Raw genomic sequence first — 27,704 nt, forward strand, 5'->3', positions numbered from 1 at the left:
GTTAAAAGGTTTATCACTCAAGGTTTATGTTTGTAATGCATGTGTATGCATTGATTTTGAATAAGTGAGTCACTTTAAAGTGTGAACTTTGGTGTATTATTCTCTGCACCTAGGCTTCAAACCTATTGTCTTCTAGCCTGTGGGGTTAATTAATCTCCTACGCAGTGTTTTACATTGATAAGCAGAAAAGATATCTGCATATGCCTGGAGTTCAGTTATACATGTATATACTTTTTAAATGCGTTTTCTCCCCTAACCTTTTTGGTAGTTTTGACCAAATTGTATTATACATTTTATTTATTTTTTCTTTAAAATACAATAAAAATACATCAGTCATAAATAATCTATATTTTATTTACCTAAGCAATGTTTTGTTTTCTTCTATGGTTACGGGGTTCGAATGATGTGTGCTCAAACACCTTAGCGATACATAAAGGGATGTGCATGTGCTCAATATGCCCAGACCAGAGTTTCCCAGCACAATAGCCTATGTGTGGTTGAAGTAATTCCAAATGCCTACCACTCTAGCATAGGGGCAAAACCCTTGATTATTGAACATACACGCGTACATGCCTCGAAACATGACCCATAACAGCGTAATGAACGATGCATAAGGCAATGTTTACTTGCTTACTGTGCTCAAACCAGACTTTTCCGAACACAAGCCTATGTGAGGTTGTAGTGAATCCAAATGTCTGCCACTCAAGCATAGTGGCAATGATTGTTTCAAGCGAAGGTGTCAATGCCTAGAACATGAGCCACAATTGCGTATTAAGCAATGCATGTTCAACAATACACGTTTCGTTATGTCCCCATAGTCGAATTTTCGTGCTCTATTTTCGGCTACTCAGGAAAAAATCTTCACGGATCTAAATACGTTATGTTGTAGGCATAGTGGCCTAGTTCATTTCTACACTTTCGTTATGTTCCCCTTAGTCGAATATATTTTCGGGTCAGTTCGTCCCGTAATTGGTTTCTACAGCAGCTTATTTCAATTTTCGAGCTCTATTTTCGGCTGCTAAGAACAAAAGCTCCAGCGATCTTAATAGCTAATATTATATAGGTCTTGTGACCTTGTTCGTCCCTTTACTTTTCGTTATGGTCCCCTTAAGAGAAGATTTCGGGTCAGTTCGTCACCAAAATGGCTTTTACAACAGCTAATTTCCATTTTCGAGCTTTCTTTTCGGCTACTCAGGACAAAAGCTCCAACGATCTAAATAGCTAATATTATAGGTCATGTGGCCTTGTTCATCCCTATATATTTTTTATGGTCCTCTAAGTCGAATTTTCGGGTCGGTTCGTCCCCAAAATGACTCTTACAGCAGCTTATTTCGATTTTCGAGCTTTATTTACGGATACTCAGGACAAAAGCTCCAGCGATCAAAAGGGCTCATATTGAAGGCCTTGTGGCCTAGTTCATCCATACACTTTTCGTTATGGTCCCCTTAGTCGAAATAAGGGGCCAGTTCGACCGCAATTGATTTTAAACTTATATCCTACATTTTGATAATGGTAATCCGTTATAAAATGCAAAATTTGAGTCATTGTAATTTCGATTATATGAATAAAGCTAACTTAAATTGGTCTGGTCCCGTTGCTTCTGTTTCGTACGATGAGAAATTGGCATTTCACAACAAAATGATTACATCGGTGGGCCGCTTATAAAAAAAAACATGTAATAAAATAATCAAATACAGTTGAATATCTTTTTTCTCACCCCTATTTATATTGCTATAAACAACCGGAAAGCATGCAATGATGAACTGAAGTAGTAAATAATAAATATATATTACTTTATTCATAGTAAAAACTGTAGCAGTATAGTAGCTAGCTGCTGTTGCTGCTGGTAGCTTGCTGCTATGCTTCTATGCTGCTTACTCACGCACTTGGAGTCAGAAAACTGAATATAAATGAACAGCGTCTGTTTCTTATTAAACCAACAGAATAGTATATTACGAAATCAACTGATTGTCTCCCGAAAGCGTTTGCTTCTAAATCACTCAATTTAATTGTTCATCAACCAATTAATAATTTCCTTATCAAATCTATTTTATTATATAAAATAGGCAATAAGTCAACTCGCTCGGGCACTTATGGGGCATGAAAAAGGCAACAGGAGTGTAGTGTCCATACAGGTGGTACTTTATTATCTTGTAATAACATCATGTTTTATCAAGTTTCAAATGGGAATCCTTGTTATGGCGACATTCATAAAACAAATGTACACAAATATATCACATGACATATTAGAGAAGTGACAAATACGACGTCGTCAGCGAAATAAATTATCAAGATTTAGTCATGTTCTTTGTGATATATTACTGTATTCGGATGTTATCATCTGCTCATGATTATAATAAAATAGCTCCGATCGTCTGCTCATGAGAACTAACATGTTGAAAAATATAAATCGTCATATGTAACAATGACGACATCAAATATTGGATGTCATGTAGAATACATCAATGTTCACTTGAAACGACTATGTTTCTTGCCGACCAGTCAGTTGACGGGGTGTTATACCACATTCAAATCAGCTCGTCAGGAGCGCCCGCAACCTCATTGTAGTCAGTGTTGTCGTGTGTATGTGCTGGCTTGCTCTTGTCGTGGTCGTCAGATTGCTTGGATACTTTTCATACTACAGATATTAATATTGAGAACTGGACGTGTGCATACGTGCTTTCAGAAGTCCTTAATTACTCATTACATTTTAAACAGTTTATAAAAATGTTTTTATTCGATTATTTTACGTATTTGGAATATAACTATTGAGTTGGCTTGTACCGCTGTATTGTATTCAGGTGTATCGAAATAGGCTTAGGACGTACGCAACTTTAGCGAAACATTTGATATACATTTCTGTACTGTATTTAGCAGTTCTATCCACACTAGTATGAGTTTATGGTTATCAAATGATGGGGTAAATATACAGTTAATAAATCAAACCATTAACGCCAACATTCATTTCATTTAAATGGAAGCAATGATCAATACAACTCTCATGAAATTAAAAAAATGACAGCAAACAAATCGTTTAAAATTAAATAACACATAAAGCGCCATTTCAGGTGCTCATTTTAAGATAGGGCAAATTTATTTGTGATAGTGTTACAATTGTTTAACAATATTTTGTAAAATACTGTGCATTCTACAAAACCAACTATCTTGCCATTAAAAATATAAGTGCTTTGTGTATAATATAAGAAACATTAAACTTTAAACTATTTCTTCAGTCATTTTAATTGTTCTCCAAAATAAACTACGATGAAACAAAATATATAGTAAATTCCGTGAACATGCTATGCAAATTTTACTGCAAACTACATTTAGATGGTTTGATATACGACAGCCCTCAATTATATTAAATGAACTCGAAATTCAAAATCCGACTATGAAGACAGTTACACTTGAAACCACTTCACATATGAAAATGAGCAATAAAGGGCCCTCTCTGCCATCTTCAATCAGATGAATGCCTCTTGTCACGACAAATGCATTGCCCAAATGCATCTACATACCACCAGTATAAGTCATTATGCATTCTGGGTTTAGAATGATTATTTGCTGTATAAATTGGCAAATGTTAACTAATTAGTCATGATTTGAACAAACCTGAAAGTACATAATATATACAAATTATAGAAAGCTTCTTGGCAAGGCTAATTAAAACTATATACGCCATAGTACGACGAAATCGTATTTTGTACAAATACCACATACACACATACAATCACCACATACAGACACCACACGCATCAAAATAACTTAGTGGTTTTTTTAAAGTTGGTAAAGTGGTACAATCCAAATCCATAAGCTCTCGATGGTCACGTTTCAAACAAGACGATGTTAATAACACAATGTACATTATTAACATAGCAGCCATAAAGTTAAAGAAACGTTTTTTTAAGGCTAACAGTTACTAAACGAGGCAAGACAAGAGACACTGCTTTAAAACATAAATATCTAAATCTCACTTATCCGAGCAATTATTAACAAGAGCGAAAACGTTGTTGCTTTCTCAGGCTAGTAGTATCAACTTGAAGAAAATCAAGGCAAAAATAGAAACTTTCACATTGAATTAGATATTGAATGTACTTAAGGACAGGAACTTAACAAACTTAATTCATATAATAACAGTGCAATCGCTTCAAGGCATGTCAATTTGTTGATTGATTAGATTCTTAATTCTAAACTATTTTTATATACAGTCGAACCCCGATGGTTCGATCTCCAAGGGACCAGCGAAAATACCTCGAGCCTCGAAAAATTCGAGCCAAGCGGGATTATTTACCTTCAGTTGCAAACGGTCCTTAACATCTAGTTCGAGCTAGCAAGGAATTCGAGCCAATCGAGTTCGAGCCAACGGGGTTCGACTGTAATTATATACAATAAAGGGTCGAAACTGTTTATATATTGTCCGATTTCGTTACCCTTAAACAAAAAGACTCAGTTGCTATAAACATCGTCTTCATGATCTATTAAGAATAAATAAATGAGCATTTTATAAAACTGTTACCAGAACGACATATACATTATGAAGTGGTGTATTAAAAGAAGCCCAATAACTAAATACTCGAAACTGAGTGAAATATAATGATAAAAAGATAAGTAAAACAGGATGTTCTACTAAACTCAACAACAATGTTTGCTTAGTAACACGAAACACTATTTCTTTCGGTGCCGAGCAAACAGTTTCGCCAGTGACAATTTAGGTAAGAAAGTTATCTTTTGTAGGAAATATATACATGTAGCTGCTACTTAACTATCTTTGCACTGTTGTAGAGTAGTGTGTGCAGAACAGTAGAATAAGAGTGTTTTATTAAAAGCGTCACATTAATAAAAACAAATTAGTGTGTTTTTTTTAAATCATGTAAAAGTCCTACAGAAGTTGAAGTATGCTTTGGTGTGGTTTATTTTCTTGACGCCTTTCCCTGTGCAACACCTTTCAGAAGCAAACCTCCTCCATGATGCAAATACAGCGCTGGCCAAACGACGTATTCCACCTTTGGACCAGTGGCCGTATAGCTCTTGTAAACGTTTTTGTTGAAACTATCGTCGCTTTTCGTCTGACAGTCGACCCAAAGTGGTGGAGTTTGGACACACATCATCCAGCAAAGTCGTACACATTCATCAGTGAAAATCTTTGTTGCACTATCAGCAAAATCAGCATGCTTTTTCTTGAAATGCTATTTGAATACAAGGAAAAACATTTGTTAAAAAGAATAATTTTGGTGTCTAAATATTAAATACAAATCAATATTAACCGAGAACAATTTAAAAGTAGACAAATAGATCCTCTTGTGTTGTGTCAAAATCTAACTAGGAATCATTTACATATATGTAAACAAATTTAAGATTCGTCACCTTTTGCAAATCGATAATTGAGTCGTCGACTGTTCCTTTTCGTAATTCAGATATCATAACAGCATGCTCGGATGATAGTTTTTGGTCATTTGCGCCAATCTAAAATAATGAAACAAAATAAATGTACATTACTATGGAATCGTAGCATATATTAATTGCTGCATATCAATTTAAAATGCATCTTAGCGATCATTTATTGTTTGATAACTAACCACAGCAATACAATTGAATATAGCATTGGACTTTCATGTCATGTTTGTATTCAATGAAAACAAGTTATCTTTTGTATAAAAAATCAAATTATAACCTAGCAAATATTTATTTGTATCAATAATAAAGACACGTCTGGTTCTAGGTATTGCGTTTATTTCTATTGTTGTTTTTAATAAAACAAAGTGTAATTACGTGAGAGGACTTCATATCCTGTACAGGACAAAGGATTGTTGATTTCAACAAATGTGCTTGCATATTGCTAATGTCTGTGCAGAAAAGAAAAGCCTCCTGAAAGTGGTCAAAATACCAAACCAATAAATAGAGTTAATGAGTGCAATTTATTTTAGTACTAGTAGTAATGTTCATATAACAGTAAATGTTGTTTTTTTCATATGCCGGACAGATATAAAAAACATTAACTTTTTTTTTCTCTTAAAAATGATAATGCTACAAGGTTGGACTTTTATTGACAGAGCTTTACCTTAAATATCTCCAATAAAGAGTCGATCGCTCTTTTCTCTGTACATCTCTTTCCGTCTGTGAGCTTCTCAAAGGCGTTTGTCCACTGGTTGTCATAAAGTTCAGAGTATCTTTCGGATATTTTCGTTGGTCTGTTCGGATCGCTCAGATCAGCAATGTTTGGGTTATTCTCACGAAGCTTTGCACCGGCGGCTTTGGACAACCTACATGTTTACAGTACATACAGTAATAAGCAAAATTATTCAGAAATGAGTTACATAAATAACTAGTTAAATAAAGCTCGAAATATTGACGAACTACATCTCACCTTAGTGCTAAACTATTCTTTTCGTCCACGAGTACTGTTATTTGTCGCCTGAAAAAGGTCATATGAAATAACTTGAAATACAATGGTAATGATTCTTTATAAGAATACAGTCCATACATTCGATTTAACTTCCACATTGCTTTAGAAATTAGAATGCACAATATAAGTTTCAACGTTTAAGAAAGTATTTCAAAGTCAACAACCGTTTGTTCGCTTTAACGAATAATAATACTTATACTGCTTACTTTGTGATCCCTAATTGAACGAGTCGGTCAGTAATGTTCTGAATGATAATTTCATATGATGTCTCTTTTTTGGGCATTTGGTACTGCTCTGACGTCAGTGCAGAGTAGTGTTCCCCAAGGAGTCGGACCGCTTTTGAAAAATCTATGTATGACGTTGCGAATCTACACATTGATAAAGTATTGCAAGGTTAAATTAATATTGTACATTGACAATCGCTTGAAAATGACAGAAATTAACTAATATAACGAAGCAATCATACGTTTTAATCATTCAACCATTCTGGTACCTTTCAGCATTGAATTTTATGTAGTCGACAAGTTGATGAACGCATATCTGGACGTCTGCACAGAACTTAGAATACAGTTTGACATCTTTCCTCTTTTTAGGTTCGTGAAATAAATATGGTTCGCTTTTAAGACTGGTCAGAGATGACTGCAACAGGGGATAAATTTCTTCAAAAAAACGTTGAGTGTTCTGTCTGTCTTCTTTCCATCTAAAATGAGCGAAGAAAAACGTTATAAAATTATTTAATGTAAAGCTAAATCCATAGGTTTCATGTTTTCGACTGGTGAGCTCCGACAATGTACAATTAGTGTTTACAGTTCTAAATCGAATCCCGCCAGAATAATTCTAGATTACTAACGCAAAGAAAATACTAAAAAACGAGTTTGGATGATATTAAGACTTGAAGGGTATACCTTCCATTTTGGAAAAGAAATGACCAAACGAATATTTTAGGTATTAGTCCAGGCTATTAAAATCGCATAGTTTTGTGCACAAAGAGTAACTTCAGTTATTAACAACGTAATGATACAGCACATTTATTTTGTTTTGATTGTATCTAAAGCATCCCAAACATAAGAACACACTCGTCCTTATTAAAATCATAACGCATTCCTGAAGAAAGCCTAGTGGTAATGTCTTATTGTTATATTTTGCCATATTAGAAGCATGCAAAATGGTTTACCTTTGAATGCAACTGAAACACGCTTCAGCATCAGGTTCTTCTGATGAAATGGGTTCTCCGCCTTTTTGCTTCACTTCTTCGTCCAGTATATACTTGCACAAAGATTTGAATACTTTCATCTTGGCTTCGAAACTAAAACGAAATGTAATGTGTCATTCGTTAATTTAGATATAGTAGGAAAAACTGAGACATTTTGTGTAAATCCATTTTGTGTTGTTTTTTATATTATATATGTAGTGTGCTGTTTGTGGAGTTTTGTGCTGTCGCTCTGGGTTTCTGGTTTGTGATTGTTGTGATTGATGTCTTTGGCGCTGACCCTGTGTCATTGAACGGGGCTTATGATTTAATTTTCGACTACTGTACTTGTTTCTGTAGTTTTCTATATAAATATTTATAACGTTGAAACTTCTTCCGTTGCTGCCATATATTCAAGTGTCATTATTTGTACGGTAACACAAATATTCGAAGTCAGGATAACAACGGCTAGCTTTACTATAACACACCTTTATAAATTGATTATCATACAACACATGTGTTACCGGGATAGGTTTTTAAAGATCACAAAACATAAATTAGAATCAAGAAAAACATTTAGCGGTCTCGAATTTATTTATGTAAATCAACATACCTCCCCTGTTGTCGCTTTTTGATATTGACAATTTCAATTCTAGTTTCATTGACTGCAAATGCCAAGGGAAAATTTTTAGGATTTTGCAAGTTGTCAACTGTTCCAAGCTGTTCCCATTCGATGACTTCAGTTTGGAGTTGTTTAAGTTCGTCGTCTGCAATCCTCATGCTGCAACGCAAGACCAATATGTGTTTGTAATAAAAACAAATGTGCATGCTTCATCCCATCCAAGCGGACCGTGTTGTAAAACTTTTTAAAAACTAGCCTTAGTGGTTGTAAAATATTTATCTTTAAAGTAAGTAGTATACTTTTCAGAAATCAGAAGACACTGTTTCTTCCGTTTAAAAGTTTTCTCTCGGAGACGTCGTAATGCAACGCAAAATTCGGAATCGAGGCCTTCTTTGTGTTCGACTTCAATGAGATCTGACCAATGGTCTATTTCATTATCAAAACTACCGATTTCCTCTCGGAAGCATCTGAAACTAAAACATGGAACAATGTTTTATTTAAGTTGGTTAATGACCAATTAATAAATTGTAAAATAAAACTGTTTTATCATATTAACGGGCAATATTTTTTCAAACAACAAGAAATAATGTGCATGTATGTTTAAACCTAGTGCGTCACAACCTCAAAAGCAAACTTGCTAATTGAGTCTAATCAAGGAGAGAAAAAATATTGTCAAAGGCGTTCATGGTAAAAATGTGCGAGTTTTACCGACTGACCTACAAGGGTCACTAGTTAATGTCATCCTACTTAAAGTATTTCTACAATGGTTTATCGTAATATTACCGTAATAATAATGACTTTTTTACCGGAATCGTATATGACCAATTTACCAATGAAATGCAGTTGGAATAAGAGCTATGTACATCCAGAACGTATATGCTAAGCGAATCACAGTCACATAGTCTCAAATGAAATTTTCAAATAAATCCTTTATAACATATTTCTCACAATATATTAGTCGCTTTTGTTCGTGTAGTATTTAAAAAGTTCTAGATATAATACGACTAGTAAAACGGAAGCTGACTTGCGTTGACGCATTCTATTCACTTTTAACATTTCGTACCTTTTTTGTAATCTCTTTAATAGCATATCTGTGTTTTTAAAACATTCCTTAAATTGTGAACAGACCATCTGAATGTCGTCGTTATTCCTTTTCGAAGATGGTTTTCTTTCTGCAGGTGTTGCTTTTGTGGCGTCGAGCTGCTGTAATTCATCTGTCATCCTTTGCATTTGTTTCAAAAGGTGCTTATGCCTGAGAGTTGCATTTCAAATTAATTCCGCAATCGTCTTCATTGTTATTGTTATAGAATAATTAAAACAAAAGGGCTACGATGGCACGATTCGCTCATCTGAGATATGTGAAGCAGACCAATGTGTATGTATTATGTAGTCGGTTATTTACAGGTGATCTCAGTCTATTTGTTTTTAGCCTACATTAGTCTATTAAGGATTGATAGTGGCTTTGCAACCAGTTCAATCATTGGAAGAGATTGACAGCTGCCTGACATGAATAAGAGGTGGAAAGCGGATGATGTAGTAAATTTCAGTTAAGTATTTATGATCCTAAACAGGATGTCGGTCATTTTGATGTTGTTTTTGGTATATTGCAACGTTTTGATGTATTTTTTAAGAGTGGCACCCTATGAAGCTTCCTAAGAAATATCATTGAATGTTGAAGATGTATTTCAAGCAATTATTGACGTAAGAACGGATTCACGGAGGCCAGACGAAGACTGATCCTAACTGCTCACATTGAGCACTTTGTACTCAGGTGAGCTAAAAAGATAATAAGGAACACAAATTTGTCGTAAGTAGCAATTCCTGCATTTGACGTCCATGTAACTTTAAAAAATTGATAGTAAAAGAGGGGCATCGAAATACTTAACTGGTATTTCACTTAAACTACGTTTGAAAAAGTATGCTTTATTTCAAACAATCATATCTTCTTAAGTTTAAGTTTGAGTCGGATTGGCTTATAAAGCCATGTCATGCGTACATGTATTTACATAATTTATGAAAGGCCGAACAATACTATATATGTTTATTTTACTTATAGTCGTGTGTTAATTGTATACGTAGACACTTAATTTAATGGTGCAAACATGCTTATTAAAGCTTTAATATATTTGTATGGTTGTTATTGTATTTAAAATGTTCGAGTACTTACAGTTCTAACACTTCTGCTTTACATTTCTCAACAGATCCGGTGACATCTACATGGTCGTCTTGGTCAAACATTTCCTTCCGCATCAATCTAACGCTCTTCTTGAAATCGTCTAATTTTGATTTCGTCTCGGCTAATTCACTTTTTAGAGTAAACTAACATCAGTGTCTATATTTATAATCAGCTTTACATAACTCAACCATTTATTCCTAAATTTATACGAAAAACACGTTGAGTTGACGTATAATTTAGCTAATTAAAATAAATTAAACACATTAACTTTAACAATTTTGATCAGTAATTTAAACACTTACCTTGCCTTTGTATCGATCTCAGTGCTTTGAAAACTCAGCGCCTTTAAAACTTTATTAAGGCAATTACGTTGCGACTCGTCCCGAACGTCGTTTTGACTGAAGAACTTGAAATCATTTTCTTTCACTTTTTCATCCAGCTTAGTTACCCAGATTTCAGTAACTTTTGACCTGCAATTTAATCAATGAACTTTACTGAAATAATTATTTTTAATTACTGTTACAACGTTTAACACTTGTACCTATATAAAAAAAAATCTAGAATAAATTACATTTAAGTAGCCAATAGTCTGTGATAACAATCATGCTTATTATAGGAAGTATTCATACGATTTTATTTATTATTATCATCAAAAAAATTATGTAAAAGGGCAACAATATCGCACAGTCTTGAGAATCCTCCTAACTATTTTCAGATTTTTCAATTGGCACTTACCCTGCCTTTTTTTGCTCTGCTTTTATCGCTATATTCTTTGTCGCACTAAAAACAAAGATAATGCAATGTCTTAGGCTGTTAGATCCATTTAAGCGTATAGAAACAAACACTTTTCAGATGTATACGTACAAATAAATTAGTTGCATGACAACTTACAGGGAAAATATACACTGCATACATAATTACATGTTTTAGTTGTACCTATAGTTCATGGAATATAATGCTAAAACAGCCTACTTGATGGATAACCTGATAATTATAGAATTCAATAAAAATTATTGTACCAGCATATACTTAAGAAAGACTCACCTTGCACGATGAAATGTTTCAATAAGCCTGGAATGAAATAACAAGAAAAAATAAAACATAACTATCCAAAGTTTAAATCAAACGTTTTAATATCAATTACGGTTTTCTGAGAATATGAAATGGATATAAAGTCGTCTTAATTTAATAAAAAAAAACTGCAGTGAAACATCGCCTATTTCTACGTTGAAAGAAATGCCCCGGCACACGAAAAATAAGAAACTAAGCAAGAACACGGTGAACATGTATGATTATATTATTAAGAGTAAAGCAAACTAAACAATAATTATAATAAAAACTTTATTTACCGAAGGTTACCGATTAAGACTTATATGAGAACATATATTCTAATTTTCAATATGGCCTTCAAAGTAAAGAAACAAAAGAAAAAGCATTATTCTTGCAAATAAGTATGTCAATGTTAAAACCAGAAAGATACGTTTACATATAAAACATTTTGTTAATAAATGCATTTATACTTGAACATTCACTGACAGACACTCCAAGGACATGGCTATGAATAAAACATATTAATATATTAAAGAGCAAGTAAATTAACTAGTAAATCAACTTACCATTCACACAATAAATGAAGCTTATAATTTCAAGGTACGTATACGTAAAGGAATGTCATTACATATATTTTTGCTATAGTTTGTGAATAATGTTGCCATATATTTAGTACGAGGAGTTATCTGTAAGACAAGATCCTTGTTTGATACTGATCTTAACTGGTATGCTTTATTGTAAGAGAACGTTACAATATCTGCCAAATATGATGGGGCCTTGTTATTCATTATTTTATATACCAGGACAGCACATTGGTATTTGCATTGGTCTAAAAAATACTCCGCCATTTTAATTCTTGGAATAATTCGTTTCTGTAGTCTAATTAGTTATTTACATAGTAACTTGTTCCTTTGCCCCAAGGGGTACAACAATAGTCAAATATGGGCAATATATATGCGTTAAAACCTGACTTTCATTTCAGCGTAAGACGTATGTCATTGATTAATAGTCGAGTGGATTTTAATTTATAAGCAGAATCAATTTATTGTGCATTTAGTTTTTGTTGGATTCAATGCCATATTATTTAATGGACACCATTTATTTACATAGTCAAGACTATCCTGGAGTTTATTTTGAATTGTTGATATATGATTTTCCGATTCATATAAGGTTGAGTCATCTGCATATAAATGCATGTTTCAATCAGGATACATAAACGTATATTATTTATGTAAAGAATTAAACCAATGGCCCTAATATGGACCCATGGGGCATCCCAGTTGTTATGGGGAGTATCTCAGATTGTAAATTTCCAACTTTTAAAACTTGTGTCCTGTTTTTAAGATATGTTTTGAACAATTTTAATGTACAACTTGAAAAATGGTACAACATTTATTCGTGAAGAAGTATTTCTAAAAGATCAAAAGCCTTTCTCAAAAACAATATTGTTCCCACCAATTTACAGCTATCAATATCCTTTAACCATGCATCTATTAATCATATGAGGGCACTATTTTATGAGTGGTGTTTCCTAAATCCGGACAGAGTTGTATGTATAATATCAGTTTTTGCAAAGTATGACTGTACTTGTGTTGCAATATGTCGCTCAAATAGTTTTGATTTAGTTGAAAGAATTGAAATTGGACGGTAATTGTTTGGATCGTATTTGTTATCAGGTTTAAAATTGGTATAACTCTTGCTTCCTCAAGTTTGTTAGGAAAAATTCCTTGTGAAATGCTATTATTGATTATAGATGTAATATAAGATGTAATAATATCACCACATTCTTTTAAAACTTTGGGGCCTATACCATCCAATCCCGTGGCCTTTCCCACTTCTAATTTATTAATAATTTTACGAACTTGATATTACCTTATATTATTTATCTCAAACATATTTGTATCCAGCTTTATTTCATGACTTGTAAAGACAAATAGTTTTCGTTTGAGAACTTGTTCTATCTAAAATATTTGATATGTTTACAAAATGTTTGTTTAATTCATTTACAATATTCAAAGGACCTTCAACAAATGTATTAAGTCTTTGGGACAATGTAATATTATTAATTAGATTCAAGTTTCATAATTATATCCCTTAAGTTTCTCCAAAGATAAGTCTGATTTTTGTTATCTCTATCTGTATCGTTAAAGAAATCTTTCTTATTTGTTTTTATCATGGTTTAAACTTTATTTCTTAGAATTGTATACTGAATTGTGTCTCCATATTTGTGACGTCTAACACGATCATATATGAGTGTTTTGATTTTATTTGTGAATCATTTTGTTGATGCTCACGTTTCATACTTTTTTACTTTTACAGAAGCGTGTTTGGAGAATGTATTGTTAAGGAATTGATTCAAAATATTTTAAACATCATTCGGATTTGAAATCATATCTATTTGTTACAGTCCAGAAAGCAGTAAATTTGAAATGTCTGTTCGTCATTTTTTTAAACGATCTATACTGTATGGATTTATGTTTGCAAGAATCTCTTTTAATTGTTCCTTTACTAGCAGAGCGTGTGAAACAGATAAGAAAATGATCACTCAGTGATGTCGGTGATACATAACAATCACAAACAAATTCACACTGTTCATATAAACATGATCTATAAAAGCGGAACTACCTTTAGATATTCTTGTTGGACATTCTATTAATTGTTCAATACCATATTTAATGGTTACTTCTGTCCATTTTGTATTGCTATATTTACCAGTTACGTTGGATGGAATTTAATAAAGCTTCATACAGTGATAGATCGTAATGAGAGGAAGTGCAGTGTACAGGAACCGCAATTTTATTTCAGCCAATTACAGAGTTATTGCCCTTTGTTACTTTTTTCTTGTCCGGAGCATAACTTGAAAAAAAGTAACTTAACTCATTTAAAGATGGCCATAGGCAATCGTATATTCTGTGCTTAAGAACATCAAATATATCAGTATTAACATCTCAGTATTAGCATCACTGATATTGTTTAAAACCTTTTTTCTACCTTTTAAAAACAAAATCAAAAAATGAATAAATGATGATAGTCCATAAAATCAAATAAAGTCATTTATAGGTTGGCTTTCCAAATAGTTGACTGCAATTTCATATCAGGACGGCGTTCTTGGGTATTTATCACCTTCAGTGATAGCTCTAGTTTTAATTTGTAGCGCATTGTCATCAATATCTTGGTGAAAGAAAGTTTAATGATTGACATAAATGATACTTCATAGTATAGTTCATCCATTTATGGTAACACATGACATATATTTAAGTTTGCAATACGAATACCGTTCTTTCTAAAATTAAAACCAGTAATAATACCAATGGATTGCAAATTATTTGAAATTAAATTAAATAGTGCAAATACTTCCTGGTAAATCATTTTTATTTTCCCTGAGATCGCAAAGACTATTTCTGTTGTCATTATCAGCGCATATGGCATCACTAATTTCGCTTTCAACGCATAGTTCATTTCTATGATTGCTATCGATGCATAAGTCATAACTATTGTCGCTACCGATGCATCGTTTACTACTGTGTTTGTTATGAACGCATAGGACCTTACTGATATCGTCTTTTACACAAAGGTCATTACTAATATCGTTATCAACGTCTAGGTCACTGCTAATGTTGCTATCAGCGCATGTGTCACTACTAATATCGCTACCACTGCAATGGTCATAACTGGTATTGCTATCAGCGCATAGGGTATTACTAACATCGCTATTAACACATAGGTTATTACAAATATCACTTTCAACGCATAGGTCATTACTTATGTTGTTATAAGCGCTTATGGTAATACTTATATCATTAGTATCAACGCATTGGCCAATACCAATAGCGCCATAAACGCATAGGTCATTACTAGTATTGCTATCAGCGCATAGGTCATTACAAATATCATTGTTAACGCACTGGTCATTACTAACATTGTATTGGGTATTACTTATATCGCTATCAACGCATAGGTCATTACCAATATCGCTATCAACGCATAGGTCATTACCAATATCGCTATCAACGCATAGATCATTACCAATATCGCTACAAACGGTCATTACCAATATCGCCACCAACGCATAGGTCATTACCAATATCGCTATCAACGCATAGATCATTACCAATATCGCTATCAACGCATAGTTCATTACCAATATCGCTGTCAACGCATAGGTCATTACCAATGTCGCTATTAACGCATAGTTCATTACCAATGTCGCTATCAACGCATAGATCATTACTAGTATTGATATCAACGCAAAGGGTGTTACTTATATCGCTATGTTTTGCTTAAGTCATCACAAATATCTCTATCAACGCATTACCAATATCGAATTTGTTATATTTTTAAAGAAGTGTTTAAAAAGTCTTTAATATAGTTTGGATGTTTTAATTTCTCACTAAAATGTTACGGCCAAAGATCTCTACAGTAAATACTACAAAAGAAAGAAAAACACATTTACCACATGATCGAAGCTTCCAGCCTTTCTAAATCAGACTGAGGTGTAGGATTAACGTTATGTTTTGTCGATGTTACAATTAAAGAGTTCAACTTCTGAACTTGTCCAACCAACTCGTCATAATGGTGGTTTGCTTCATCCCTGAGATAAAACATATATCTCATATAATATCTTTATATATATATATATATATATATATATATACACACACATGTTGGCAGTTAATTTGGTAATTAAAAAACTGTTCAAAGAAGGTTTTATTGAAGTACAAAATCTACGACATACCTTTGGTACTCAAGCTTGTGAATTATTCTGAAAAGAAAAGAACTGCTTACATTCCATTTGCGGCGATGTTATTTTCACAATTGAACGCGTATATGTGTAGAAATAAAACTTTTGTATCACTTTGACAGGATATTTGGTTCTTTGTTATTCAAATGAGTTCAAAACGATCGCGATAGGAATACCAGCTCGAGGATCATGTATTGTGTGATAAAAGAACGTATGATATATCCTTAAACGGACAGAGCAAAAAACATTTCAACTATAATGGCAATATGAAGGGGAGGGCAAAAATCTTTGTTTGCTTGTGATCAAATTTAAATGCGTGTATTTATTACTTCTGTAATATGTGTTCTACTTATTGTAACTGGCGATGAATTTGCACGGGTCAATTAAAGAATTTAATATATAGAGAAAATTAAACAAACACCTTAGATAATTGTTTCCCTATATAAAATTACCTTTTCAGACAATCCCGTTGGTTATCTTCTTTCAAAATATCTTTGTTTTCTTCAGGTGAAAGAACTTTTTTAGAATACATTTTCAAATCCGATTTCAAATCAATCGCTATTTTCTCTTTCTTTGGTTGTATTCCATGTGTTTGTTTCGGTTCACCTTTAGACGGTGTAGGTGGCAGCAGTCTCGTCCTCTGATTACCTGATGAAGGACTACTTTGAGGTTGTCTTTTCATTTCACTAGACGTTGTAATTTGTTTTTGTTTCTTTTCGGCCGTCGATAGCCTTCTTTCATTTTCTGAACTATGACAAACATGAAAATGCATAACCATTATATACATTATGGATCATACAAAATAAGTTAAAAATAAACAAAGCCATGTTAGTATAAGAATATATTAACTAGAACTAGTTCTAGATTTGATTCAATACATCATATTTTTGGGATTGTTTATATTGCAAACAGAAGACAGGAAGTATAAAACTGTTTGCCTTTATATATGGTAATATTGTTTTATATATTTTCGTATTTACCTCGGCTGGAACGTTAATTCAGACTGGGCAAGTACGTGACCTGTTTTCTTTATCTAGAAAAAAATCTAAATAATTAGCAGGTGAATTTAAGATAAATACCCTGGAAAAAGCACTAATTTTAGACTTGAGAAACACGTGACGGTAAAGTAATATTTTTCACTGATATGTTTTAATTCAACAAATGTTATGTCTTGTTGGGCAAAAAAGATATTTATGATAACAGTGACATATTAATGAGAGAAATGTTTTATGATAATTGGTATTGATTCACAATATGAGTTTAAAAATGAGTAGCGTGTATGATAAACTATTTTGTTTATTGTGTCTTATAACACATTCAAAGGCGATATATTACACTAATATTCAGAGAGATGAACACATGACAAACCGTGGGACATTCTTTCTCCAAATCCAACAGCTGCTTTTTGAGCTGTTCATTACTACTTGGTAGCAAGTCTTTGATTTTCCTAATTCGGGAAGCAGCATCCTTTCCATTGCCCTAAAACAAAATCAATAAAACAATAACTATCATGATAGACTTACTAAATTGATATATATACATTTTCAGAAAGTCAGACATTTCTTGATGAAAAAGGTAATATATTTGTCGTTAAACTTAAAACAAATCCCATGAACATAAACTCCGCTGATCGTTAGAAAGAACCAAACAAGAGTACATATGCAACGTGGTTGCAACTAGTTTACTGTATTTTTGTCTCGTCATAATAGTTTTAAAGAAATGAAAAAAAAAAAACTTAACGGCGTCTTGGAACACCGTAATTGGTTTGCTCAAGTTCAATAATATAGCGAAAACTACAGGGACACGCCCAGAAGTCGAAAATTCAAAAATAGAGGCACAATGTCATAATTCGAATAAACTGTAAAGTGAATCCATTTCACTTTTTCAAGAACATATTATTTCAATGTATGAACTCATACTTGATCCCTCGTTTGGATGTTCAGGTTTATATGCATCTGCTCTTATTATAAGAATTTAAATATTTGTTGTTTCTTTTCCATACGTTTTTTTTCTATATCCTAATATGTTACATTGTAGATTCATTTTCGTTCCTGACAAGATATCAATGAGCGAATGACAAAATAGCGTTAGATCAAGAAATTCAATTGTGATATATAACTTTTTTACTGTCATAATCAAATATTTACACAATAACTTCCTTTCCCTAAATAAACTGACTTTCGGCTATTACGATGACATCAATCGATAAACCAAACATCTTCGGATATGTTCGGATCGCAACTCGTCGCATAACAATAAAAATGAACGATTTTTTTTATTTTTTTATTGTTTGTATTGTGTCAGCAGGTGCCATAAAATATAAATAAACAATTTAAAAGTTGTAAATTATGATATGTTAAATGTTCCGTTGACATAAGTGTTTCAATATTTCGTTTAAAAGTGATTTCAAGTGGTTGATCTTTCCCCCGTTATCGTGACGGCATTAGATAAAACGTTGCCGGTTAAAGTCGGGTCATTCTATTTACAGAATGGGTAAGAAAGGATAACTGAAAGGTTTCCTGACACGAAATAAAGTATTTTTTACAATTTTTGAATAAAATAATGTACTATTGGTGTAAATATAAGTAATGAATTGCGGGATTGATGTCATTATCGGGGATATGAACGCAATTTGGCTGGTACGCATGGAGTCCTTATTACACACTTTAACCAGCCAAATTGCGTTCATACCCACATAATGACATCAAGCCCGCAATTCATTCCTTAAATAAACATTTCATCCATTGGGCAATACTTTTACTCGTTTCAAAGAAAATGTTTAACTACTCAGATATATCGCAATTCGATCGTACGATATGCGCGTGTTAATAAGATCAAGGCCTTTAAAAATACATACGGACCCTACCTACGAAATAAGCGCCGAACCGGGTACCGCTTGAAATGCAGTTGGTAAAAAAATGTTGTTGTTTTTAACAAATGGAAACCAAACATAAGTGTGTTTTAATATGAAGTTTAAAACCTTTAAAGCATTACACAGGAGTTTACTGCAACACCATTATATAAATAATAGACACCATGGAGGGTGGTAGCTTATATAATGTTAACCAAAGAACGTCCATGTCATCCGTCAGCGAGGTTGATATTCAAGCTTCGAGGGTTAACATTATCACCCTCTGTGGCATCTGATATCTATTTTCAGATGATAACTGATATTTGCAGATACGAATTGAAGTAAAAATGACATAGTTTTATGAAGAATATGAGTAATGACCTTAATCGCATGATGATCGCAAAATACATAGGGGTCATAAACAAGTCACCCAAAACCTAAATGTCACGTTTGAGGGACATGGGTGCAGACATTGTCGAGTAATAACCAAACAAGATTTTTGCGTTCAATGTCACCATGACCCCTAAAATCAAAAGGGGTCATCATCTGGTCAGGCCCATCCCTGAAATCAAGTTTGGGGCCCATGGATGCAGGCATTGTCGAGTTATCACTCGAACAACCTTATCGCATTTAGGTCAATGTGACCTTAACCTATGATCCGATGACTCCTAGCATCAATAGGGATCATCTACTGGTCAGGTCCAACATTCATGTCCAGTTTGATGACCATAGGTCCAGGAATGGTCGAGTTTGTGTAAAAGATCACTGTGACCTTGACCTTTAACAAGATGACCCCAAAAATCAATAGGGGTCATCTACTGGTCAGGTCCAACATTCATGTCCAGTTTGATGACCATAGGTCCAGGAATGGTCGTGTTTGTGTAAAAGATCACTGTGACCTTGACCTTTATAACAAGATGACCCCAAAAATCATTAGGGGTCATCTACAGGTCAGGCCCAACCTCCAAGTCAAATTTGGCCCAGCCTTCATGTTAAGTTTGATGAACATAGGTCTAGGCATTGTTGAGTTATCACTCGGACAAGCTTTGACAACCTTTAACCATTATTAAAAGGCCTACTCTACCTTGACCTTCGACCCGAAGACCCCCAAAATCAATAGGGGCATCTACTGTTCAGGCCCAACCTTCATGTCAAGTTTGATGACCATACGTCCAGGAATTGAGGATTTATCGCTCGGACAAACTTTGGCCTACCGACGGACCGACCGACAGACAGACCTACCGACCGACCACCCGACTTGTGCGAAGCAATCTACCCCCTCTTCTTCAATGGGAGCGAAAATAATACCACCCGGTCAAAACCGTTATATGTAATGGTAACAGTACGGATTGGTTTATGTCGTGTTTATGGGAATTTAATATGGACAGGTCACGTGAGATATAATAATATGTAATGATGACAATTCCGATCATACATAAAGCCTACCAACCCTGCCCAGGGGGTAACCCTAACAAAACCGTTGGTGTTGGCCCAATTGTTATAATCCATTATACAAACAATATCTAAAGCAGGATTATAACGATCGTTATTTCTATATATATTTAAACATTGATCAACATTTATTGTTACAAGAATAATTTTTAATGCTCTTCTGACTTAAGACTGACATTTCGCCTAATTAAGTGATATATTTTATCAAATAGTAAACATTGCCCAAACAGGTGGCTGGTTTCGCAATGTAGGAACGTGTCTTTTACATGTAGTATAAAAAGTTCAAATATAATTTTCTTTTTAACTCTGCTCACGTAAGATCAACTTTAGTGAACATCATCTAAATCGGTATCGAACATTTCGACTGCCGTAATTTTAATACGAGTCTCTAACCTCTCTCTGCTAGGAAATGGAGTATTGTTCGACTTTTTACCAATGTTTTATTTAAAACCAAGCCAATAAGCCCGTCCGATGCAAGTTGGACCGATATATTCCAAATATCGTATATATAGCGAGAACTATCCAATATTCTGCACAATTGTAACTTTTAGGCTAAAAGAAGTATATCAGCAATTTCTTTCAATATTAAGTACTAGATTTAAGCGTTTCCAAAATACCTGTTTCAAAGCTTTTTCAAGATCGTTGATTGCATTCGAATAGGTAGATCTTTTAGCTGCGGACACTAAATGCACCAAACGGAGTTTGCAAATGACTGCACTGAAATCCGCCATTTAACAATTGCATACCTGAAACGAAAAACGACTATTTATAAATGTTCATAAATTAACCAAGTTGCTAAAGAAAGAGTGCATTCTAAATTGTGATAATGTTTGTGTATTTTGCTAAGTTAAAACTAAATGCTGCTTATACAGTAGATTTTGCTACTTAGGTTGCGTAGATTTAACGTCATAAAAGGGAGGACACGCAAACAATTGTCAGCGTCGATCATTCTTTCTCAGTATCGCTGTCAGATTTTTTATTTTTATATTCGGTTAATGATTAATATCAACAAGATCACCCTATATTGCTCACCTGAGTAAAACCTTAATGGTGCTCTAGACATTTCTATAATTAATTGATAATAACGCTCGGGTGACTTCAGTGATTTGGCTAGTTATCGACTTTGTCTGACGTGTTATACCTATTCACCTTTTGACCAAATGAGTTGATGGACAAATGCTTCTTGAGTTGTTTATCCGATAAGACCAATTTTAGGTAATTCTATGATAAAAGGTTGATAACTCTCGAATGACTTAAGCGATGTGACTGGTTTTCGAACTTGTTATGCTCATCTCTTTGACCAAATTTGGTGATGATTGAACTCTTTCTATAATTGGAGTAAGATTGAGGATTGAACAAAGGCTGCTTATTTTGCTCGAATGACTGAAGCGGCTAGTTATCGATTTATTATGTCCACACTCATTCTGGAAAAAAATGGTGATGACTGGATACTTTCTATAATTGAAGAGCAATTACTCTCGAATGACCTAAGCCAAAAGGCTTGCATCGAACTTGTCTGAGATAGTATATGCCAATACAAATTCTGACTGAGTTTTTAATCGGACAAGGCCAATTGTAGGAAATTTCTATAATCAACGATCGGTAACTCTTGAGTGACTGAAGCGATATGCCTGGTTTTTAAACTCAGTGGGAGTATACCACGTAATGAACTACGTCATATATGCTACGTCGGAAGGCAACATTTTGATAACCTTTCTTTTACTACAGCATTTTAAATAAAACAAGGAATGCAAATCAATTGTTGCTATATATATATATATATATATATATATATATATATATATATATATATATATATATATATATATATATATATATATGAGTTTTAGTTTGATTGCAACTGTTTGAAATAAAAAACATTGTATATAATGTAGCATTTAGAATTGACCAAGAAACCTATTTTATGACACCATGTTACCCAGCTCCAAACACATCTAAGATTTCCTCAAGGCCAACATTCTGATAAAGTTTCATGAAGATTGGTCCAGATATATTGCAAAAAATATAGCCCCTAGAGTGTCCACAATGTTTTTTTAAGATTTGACCAAGTGTCCTCATTTTTGACCCCCCATGGCGTACTTGTTTCAAACTATTCCAAGATTTCATCGAGGCAAACATTCTGATTAAGTTTCATCGAAATTAGAGCAGATGTATTGCCTTTAGAGTGTTCCCAAGATTTCTGTAAGATATGACCTAGTGACCTAGTTTTTGACCTTGTTTGACCAATTTTAAAACTCTTATAAAATTTCATTAAGGTAAACATTCTGCCCAAAGTAGATCATAACTGACTATTCAATACCAATGTTTGGTTCGGGACACAATTTTTCAAAGATTTCACCTACTGAGCTGGTTTCTGACCCCATGAGACCCAGTTTCGGACAAATTTTTGAAAGATTTGACTGAATGATCTATTTTTTATCACATGTGAGCCATTTTAAAACATCCAAGCTTCATCAAGGAAAACATTCTGATCAAGTTTCATGAATATTAGACCATACATAATGCCTCTAATGTGCTTCAAAGATTGTTCTAATATTTGACCTAGTGACCTAGTTTTTGACTACATGTGCCCCACTTTTACAAGCGGTCCATATTATATCAAGGGGTAAATTATGACCAAGTTTGAACATAATCCGACCAATCATTTCCATTCCGGACCAAAAATTTGACCTAGTGACCTGATTTTAAATCATATGTGACCCAGTTTTAAATAAGTCCAAGATAGCATCAAGGAAAACATTCTGATTAAGTTTTATGAATATTTAACCATGTATATCGATTTTTCTAAGATTTGACCTAGTGACCTAGTTTTTGACCCCATGAGACCCACTTTTTAAGTGGTCCATATTTCATCAAGGGGTACATCATGACCAATTTTGAACATAGCTCGACCAATCGTTCCCATGATATGGTTCCGGATAAAAAAATCTAAGATTTGACCTAGTGGCCTAATTTTCAATCAAATGTGACCAAGTTTTATTAACGGTCAAGAATTCATCAAGGAAAACATTCTGATTAAGTTTCATGAATATTTGACCATGTATTATGCCTCTAATATGTTCCAAAGATTTAAGATTTGACCTAGTGAACTAGTTTTTGACCCCATATGACACACTTTTACAAGTGGTCAAGATTTCATCAAGGGGAACATTCTGACCAAATTTAAACATTTTCTGATCAATACCTACCAAGATATGGTACCGGACGCACGGACGGAAGGTCTGACGGACAGACGGAAGGACTGACGGACGGACGGATAACGCCAAAACAATATCCCCCTCCCAAAACCTTCGATTCGGCGGGGGATAACAAAGGGCAACCCTATTACCGAAGTTTGATAAGGCGATTAGTTTCATCAAACACTTCGACAAACCTGTTTCCAAAATAATGTTTTGACAGTGCTCCGTTAGACGGTCTTATTGTGAAAAAGTTATTCGAAGTGTTTTAAGAAACTGAACTTTCAATTAAACTCTTGTTAAAGACCGAAGGCGAGGCTCCGTAAGCGGCGTAGACTGCGCTATGTTTCATTTAAATGGTGAAGAAATAGTGAAGTTATCTTTATATAAAGTTGTAATGTTTATTGTTATTTAAATTTATTTAAATGTCAACCTGTCAACCACGCCTAGCTATATTGGCACCGCCTCCAAATATTATAATTGAGTTCACATCTCTGCTGACAACATCATAGCAAGCATGTAATTTTAGAAGTATTAAAATATATTTAGTCTTATTGCGTGTTGAATCTTCATTCCGTAAACCCTTATATGTTACAAATGTCTTCATTGGAAGCAAAACATTGCCTTCCGACGTAGCATTTTTGACGCAATTTATCACGTGCTATACGTTTGACTTAATTTCGTGATGATTGGATGAAGTCTTCAAAAGATATGGATCGGAAAACTTCTGGATGCCGTCTGCCCAAACGCCCATCCGCCCGAATACCGCAGGTGATACCTTAATACATCCCTCTTTTAAAACGGGAGTATAAAAACATGAAAAGAATTTGTTTAATAAGTTTTAAAGGGCATTTAATATTACAATATTTAACTTGAAGTTATATAACTTGTCACAAAAGAGCCACATTGTTACAGTGAATAAGTTTATGATATGAAGTCTGGAGTTGATATCTTATTAAATGATTGCAAATTAATTATGTAAAATCTGGGAGTATAATTATTCGCAGATAGAATTGAAAAATAGTTAAAACGAATAATAATAATAATAATAATAATAATAATAATAATAATAATAATAATTATAACAAAATAATAATAATTATTATAATAATTATAATAATAATTACATTAATTTAAATACAAATTGGGTACCTAAGGAACATTTTGTAATCAGGCAAATGGTTTTGGAAGGGAGGATTTCAAGTTTTTCAAATAGACATATAGTGGTAACTAGCCCAGCCACTTGCAACAGTTTGATTTTTGCATGAATCAATATGGGGAAATAAATTTGATAGAGGGTCACATTTCTGTGACAATATTTTTAAATTGGCCAATGGATTCAATTACTTCAGAAACATTTCTGTGAAAATATTTTTTTAAAGCGGTTTCTGCGTAGAATATTTTCAAAGTGTTTCCTTTCGGTTGACATGGCAACCATAGGTTTGCATGGAACCTTATTTTATAGAAGGAATCTGAAAGAGGGCCATTCAAAGAACATCCCTGTGAGGTTTGGTTGAAATTGTCCCATTGTTTAAGAAAAATGTTGACGAAGGACCGACGGACGGAAGACGGACGACGGATATTCACCATATCACAACAGCTAACGCTGAGCACTTGTACTCAAGTGAGCTTAAAAGTGAATTTGTGCAAAGAACATTCCAAAATAAAAAAAATAATACATATCCAAAATTGGTAAACCTATCGCGGTAAAGTGTGGCAACCAACATCAAATATATCTGAAATGAACTGAGGTATAAGGAAACATGATATGTATGTGATTCTTCTAAAACATAGAGTAATATGCAATACGGTAATTAAATACCTGTGTTTTAGCAAATGAAAAATCGACTCAATATTAATGGCAAAGGCAGATCATATGATCAAAAACTAAAACAAAAAAAAATCGAATGAACATTTTATGTTAAAAAAAATAGTTGTCAACTTTTAAAGACGCCATAAAACCTGTGTAGGCATGAACGTTGCAAAATGTTCAATGTCAAAAGAAAGTTGAAAAAGCACAGACACACACTTTAATATAACTTAAAATGCAATGATGCATGTTAATAAAACGATTGTGCAAGACCATATTTAATAAGTTTCGTTTCTAAAGAACTTCAGAAGCGGACCCAGGGGCGGCCACTTAAAGTTGTCCAGTTAACTGTTAATTTATTTACAAGTATTTATAGTTTCTATGCAGAAAAATACACCAAAATTCATCGTTCATAGTGTACTATGTACAATAATATGACATTTTGATGCCGGTGATTGCATATTATTCTGATACCATATGAATGGGTTTAATGTGTAGTAAAAAAAAATGTAAATATAATTTTATTAATTAAAGGCATTGCAAGCACGCTGTTTTGACATCGGTCATTTCATTTCCGATTTCCGTTAAAATTAATTTACAAAAATATAATCTGAATCTGTAATGTATTTACAGTAATTTATTTTATATATAAGTAATTAGTAAGTAATACCCTTTAACTATGCTACCAAATTGAATAGGGTCACCAGGCATTCGAAATATATTTACAATAATGGCCAATGGCATGATAAAACGAAAGTATTATTTGAACATCGAATACCAGGGCCCGTATTCACACATTGCCTGGATACAGTAATACATTCTTTTTTTGTCTTTTTTATTTTTAATATTTTTTTATTTTTTTTTTTTATTTTTATTATTTATTTATTTCGGTCAAGATAGTGAATACATGTCATTTAAAAAACATTCCACAATTTTCATGAAAGAAAATTATTATCATACATAAAATAATAACAACCAAAATAAATAATAATTAAAATAAAAAATAAATATTAAAAATAAAAAAAATAAAAAAAATGTCATACTCACTGTATCCAGGCAATGTGACGAGCACCTTTGCCCGTATTCACTAACGTCCAGGAGTCTGAGACTCAGGCTAAGAAAAGCCAGATTTTAATTATGAAAAATAACGACAAAAACATTAACAAAACGCCATTTAAATCATTTACATTGGTATTCCTGCCAGTCACATATCATGTAATGATTACAACCCGCCAACTGAAACTTAATAAAAACTATACTGTATATAGCTTACCTTAAAATAATGAGCATAAGGTTTCAAAATGTGTAAAGTATGCTAATGAATACTAATTCCGGAGTCAGCACATGTAAAAATCTATTTGTTATGACATTTAAATGAGGATGTTTATTCCGTTTCTATGTTTCCCACATTTATTTCATGGTATTAGTTTGCTAATTTACTTCCTGATCTACTTAAACACGCTTTTTATAGTGGTGTGTGACCTCCTTCAATATTTTACGCAGTAACCTCCCGTAAAAATGTCATGTTGTATATATGAATACACTAAGCTTTCATAATATTTCATCAATGCATTTACATTTTCGTATGAATTAATGAATATGTGCCAAATGTTTCTCCATTTTAGCTGGAGATTGTATCGCTTTGCCAGTGGTGTCCACAGCCTTTATTAATCCACCATTCCGCAGGCTGTGATAATCAGGGAGGAGAAAGAAGGTTTAGTAAATATTCATCTACCTGATAATTAACTGCTATCACATCAGTTAGTTCACTAGTAATTTAGATTTCAGTGGACAACATTACCGTTGGTGATTTAACTTAAAAAAAAAACATTATAAAATTTCAAATACAATACAAAATGTTTCACCGAAAATCAGATCGGTTTCGAAAACATCTTCTGATTTCAATATATATGTTATCACGATCCCACAAGTATACAACTAATCATAACATAATAATTTCACATAATAAGTGTAATGTTTCAATATAAAATGCATGTTATCTTCACCTTCCTTGTCACGTTAGTTTCTACTACCTTATCATATAAATCTCTAATTAAGTTACATTCACGATCTCAGAGAAGTGTAAATGTGGGGTCCCCAGAAGTTTATTTAACCTGGGAGTAGGTTGTCCCAGCTATAGCCAAGCAATAAGCAGTAGCGACATTTTGTAAATAATGACAGACAAACACGACAGCAGCAGCAAACTTAAATTC

At 33.3% G+C, this 27,704-nt stretch overlaps 1 protein-coding gene across 2 annotated transcripts; it reads right to left on the reverse strand.

The window, feature by feature from the left end:
* Positions 1-2,119: 2,119 nt before the first annotated feature.
* Positions 2,120-26,928, reverse strand: LOC128228914 (uncharacterized). Of its 2 annotated transcripts, none has more exons than XM_052940460.1 (22): positions 26,765-26,928; positions 21,102-21,230; positions 17,550-17,660; positions 17,162-17,214; positions 16,634-16,930; positions 16,176-16,202; positions 15,894-16,031; positions 11,435-11,461; positions 11,126-11,170; positions 10,693-10,860; positions 10,382-10,519; positions 9,278-9,466; positions 8,514-8,687; positions 8,206-8,373; positions 7,578-7,709; positions 6,897-7,103; positions 6,610-6,771; positions 6,365-6,412; positions 6,059-6,260; positions 5,770-5,865; positions 5,365-5,463; positions 2,120-5,186 (listed from the first exon to the last, which is right to left on the reverse strand). In XM_052940460.1, the coding sequence occupies exons 2-22, from the start codon at positions 21,213-21,215 to the stop codon at positions 4,911-4,913; spliced, it is 2,871 nt and encodes a 956-aa protein (XP_052796420.1). In that variant the 5' UTR covers positions 21,216-21,230; positions 26,765-26,928; the 3' UTR covers positions 2,120-4,910. The 2 variants fall into 2 exon arrangements, with proteins under 2 accessions (XP_052796420.1, XP_052796421.1); XM_052940461.1 differs by lacking the exon at positions 26,765-26,928 and adding an exon at positions 26,539-26,689.
* Between the last annotated feature and the right edge of the window lie 776 nt (positions 26,929-27,704).

Source organism: Mya arenaria, chromosome 3, assembly GCF_026914265.1.
Source record: "Mya arenaria isolate MELC-2E11 chromosome 3, ASM2691426v1".
Taxonomy (NCBI): domain Eukaryota; kingdom Metazoa; phylum Mollusca; class Bivalvia; order Myida; family Myidae; genus Mya; species Mya arenaria.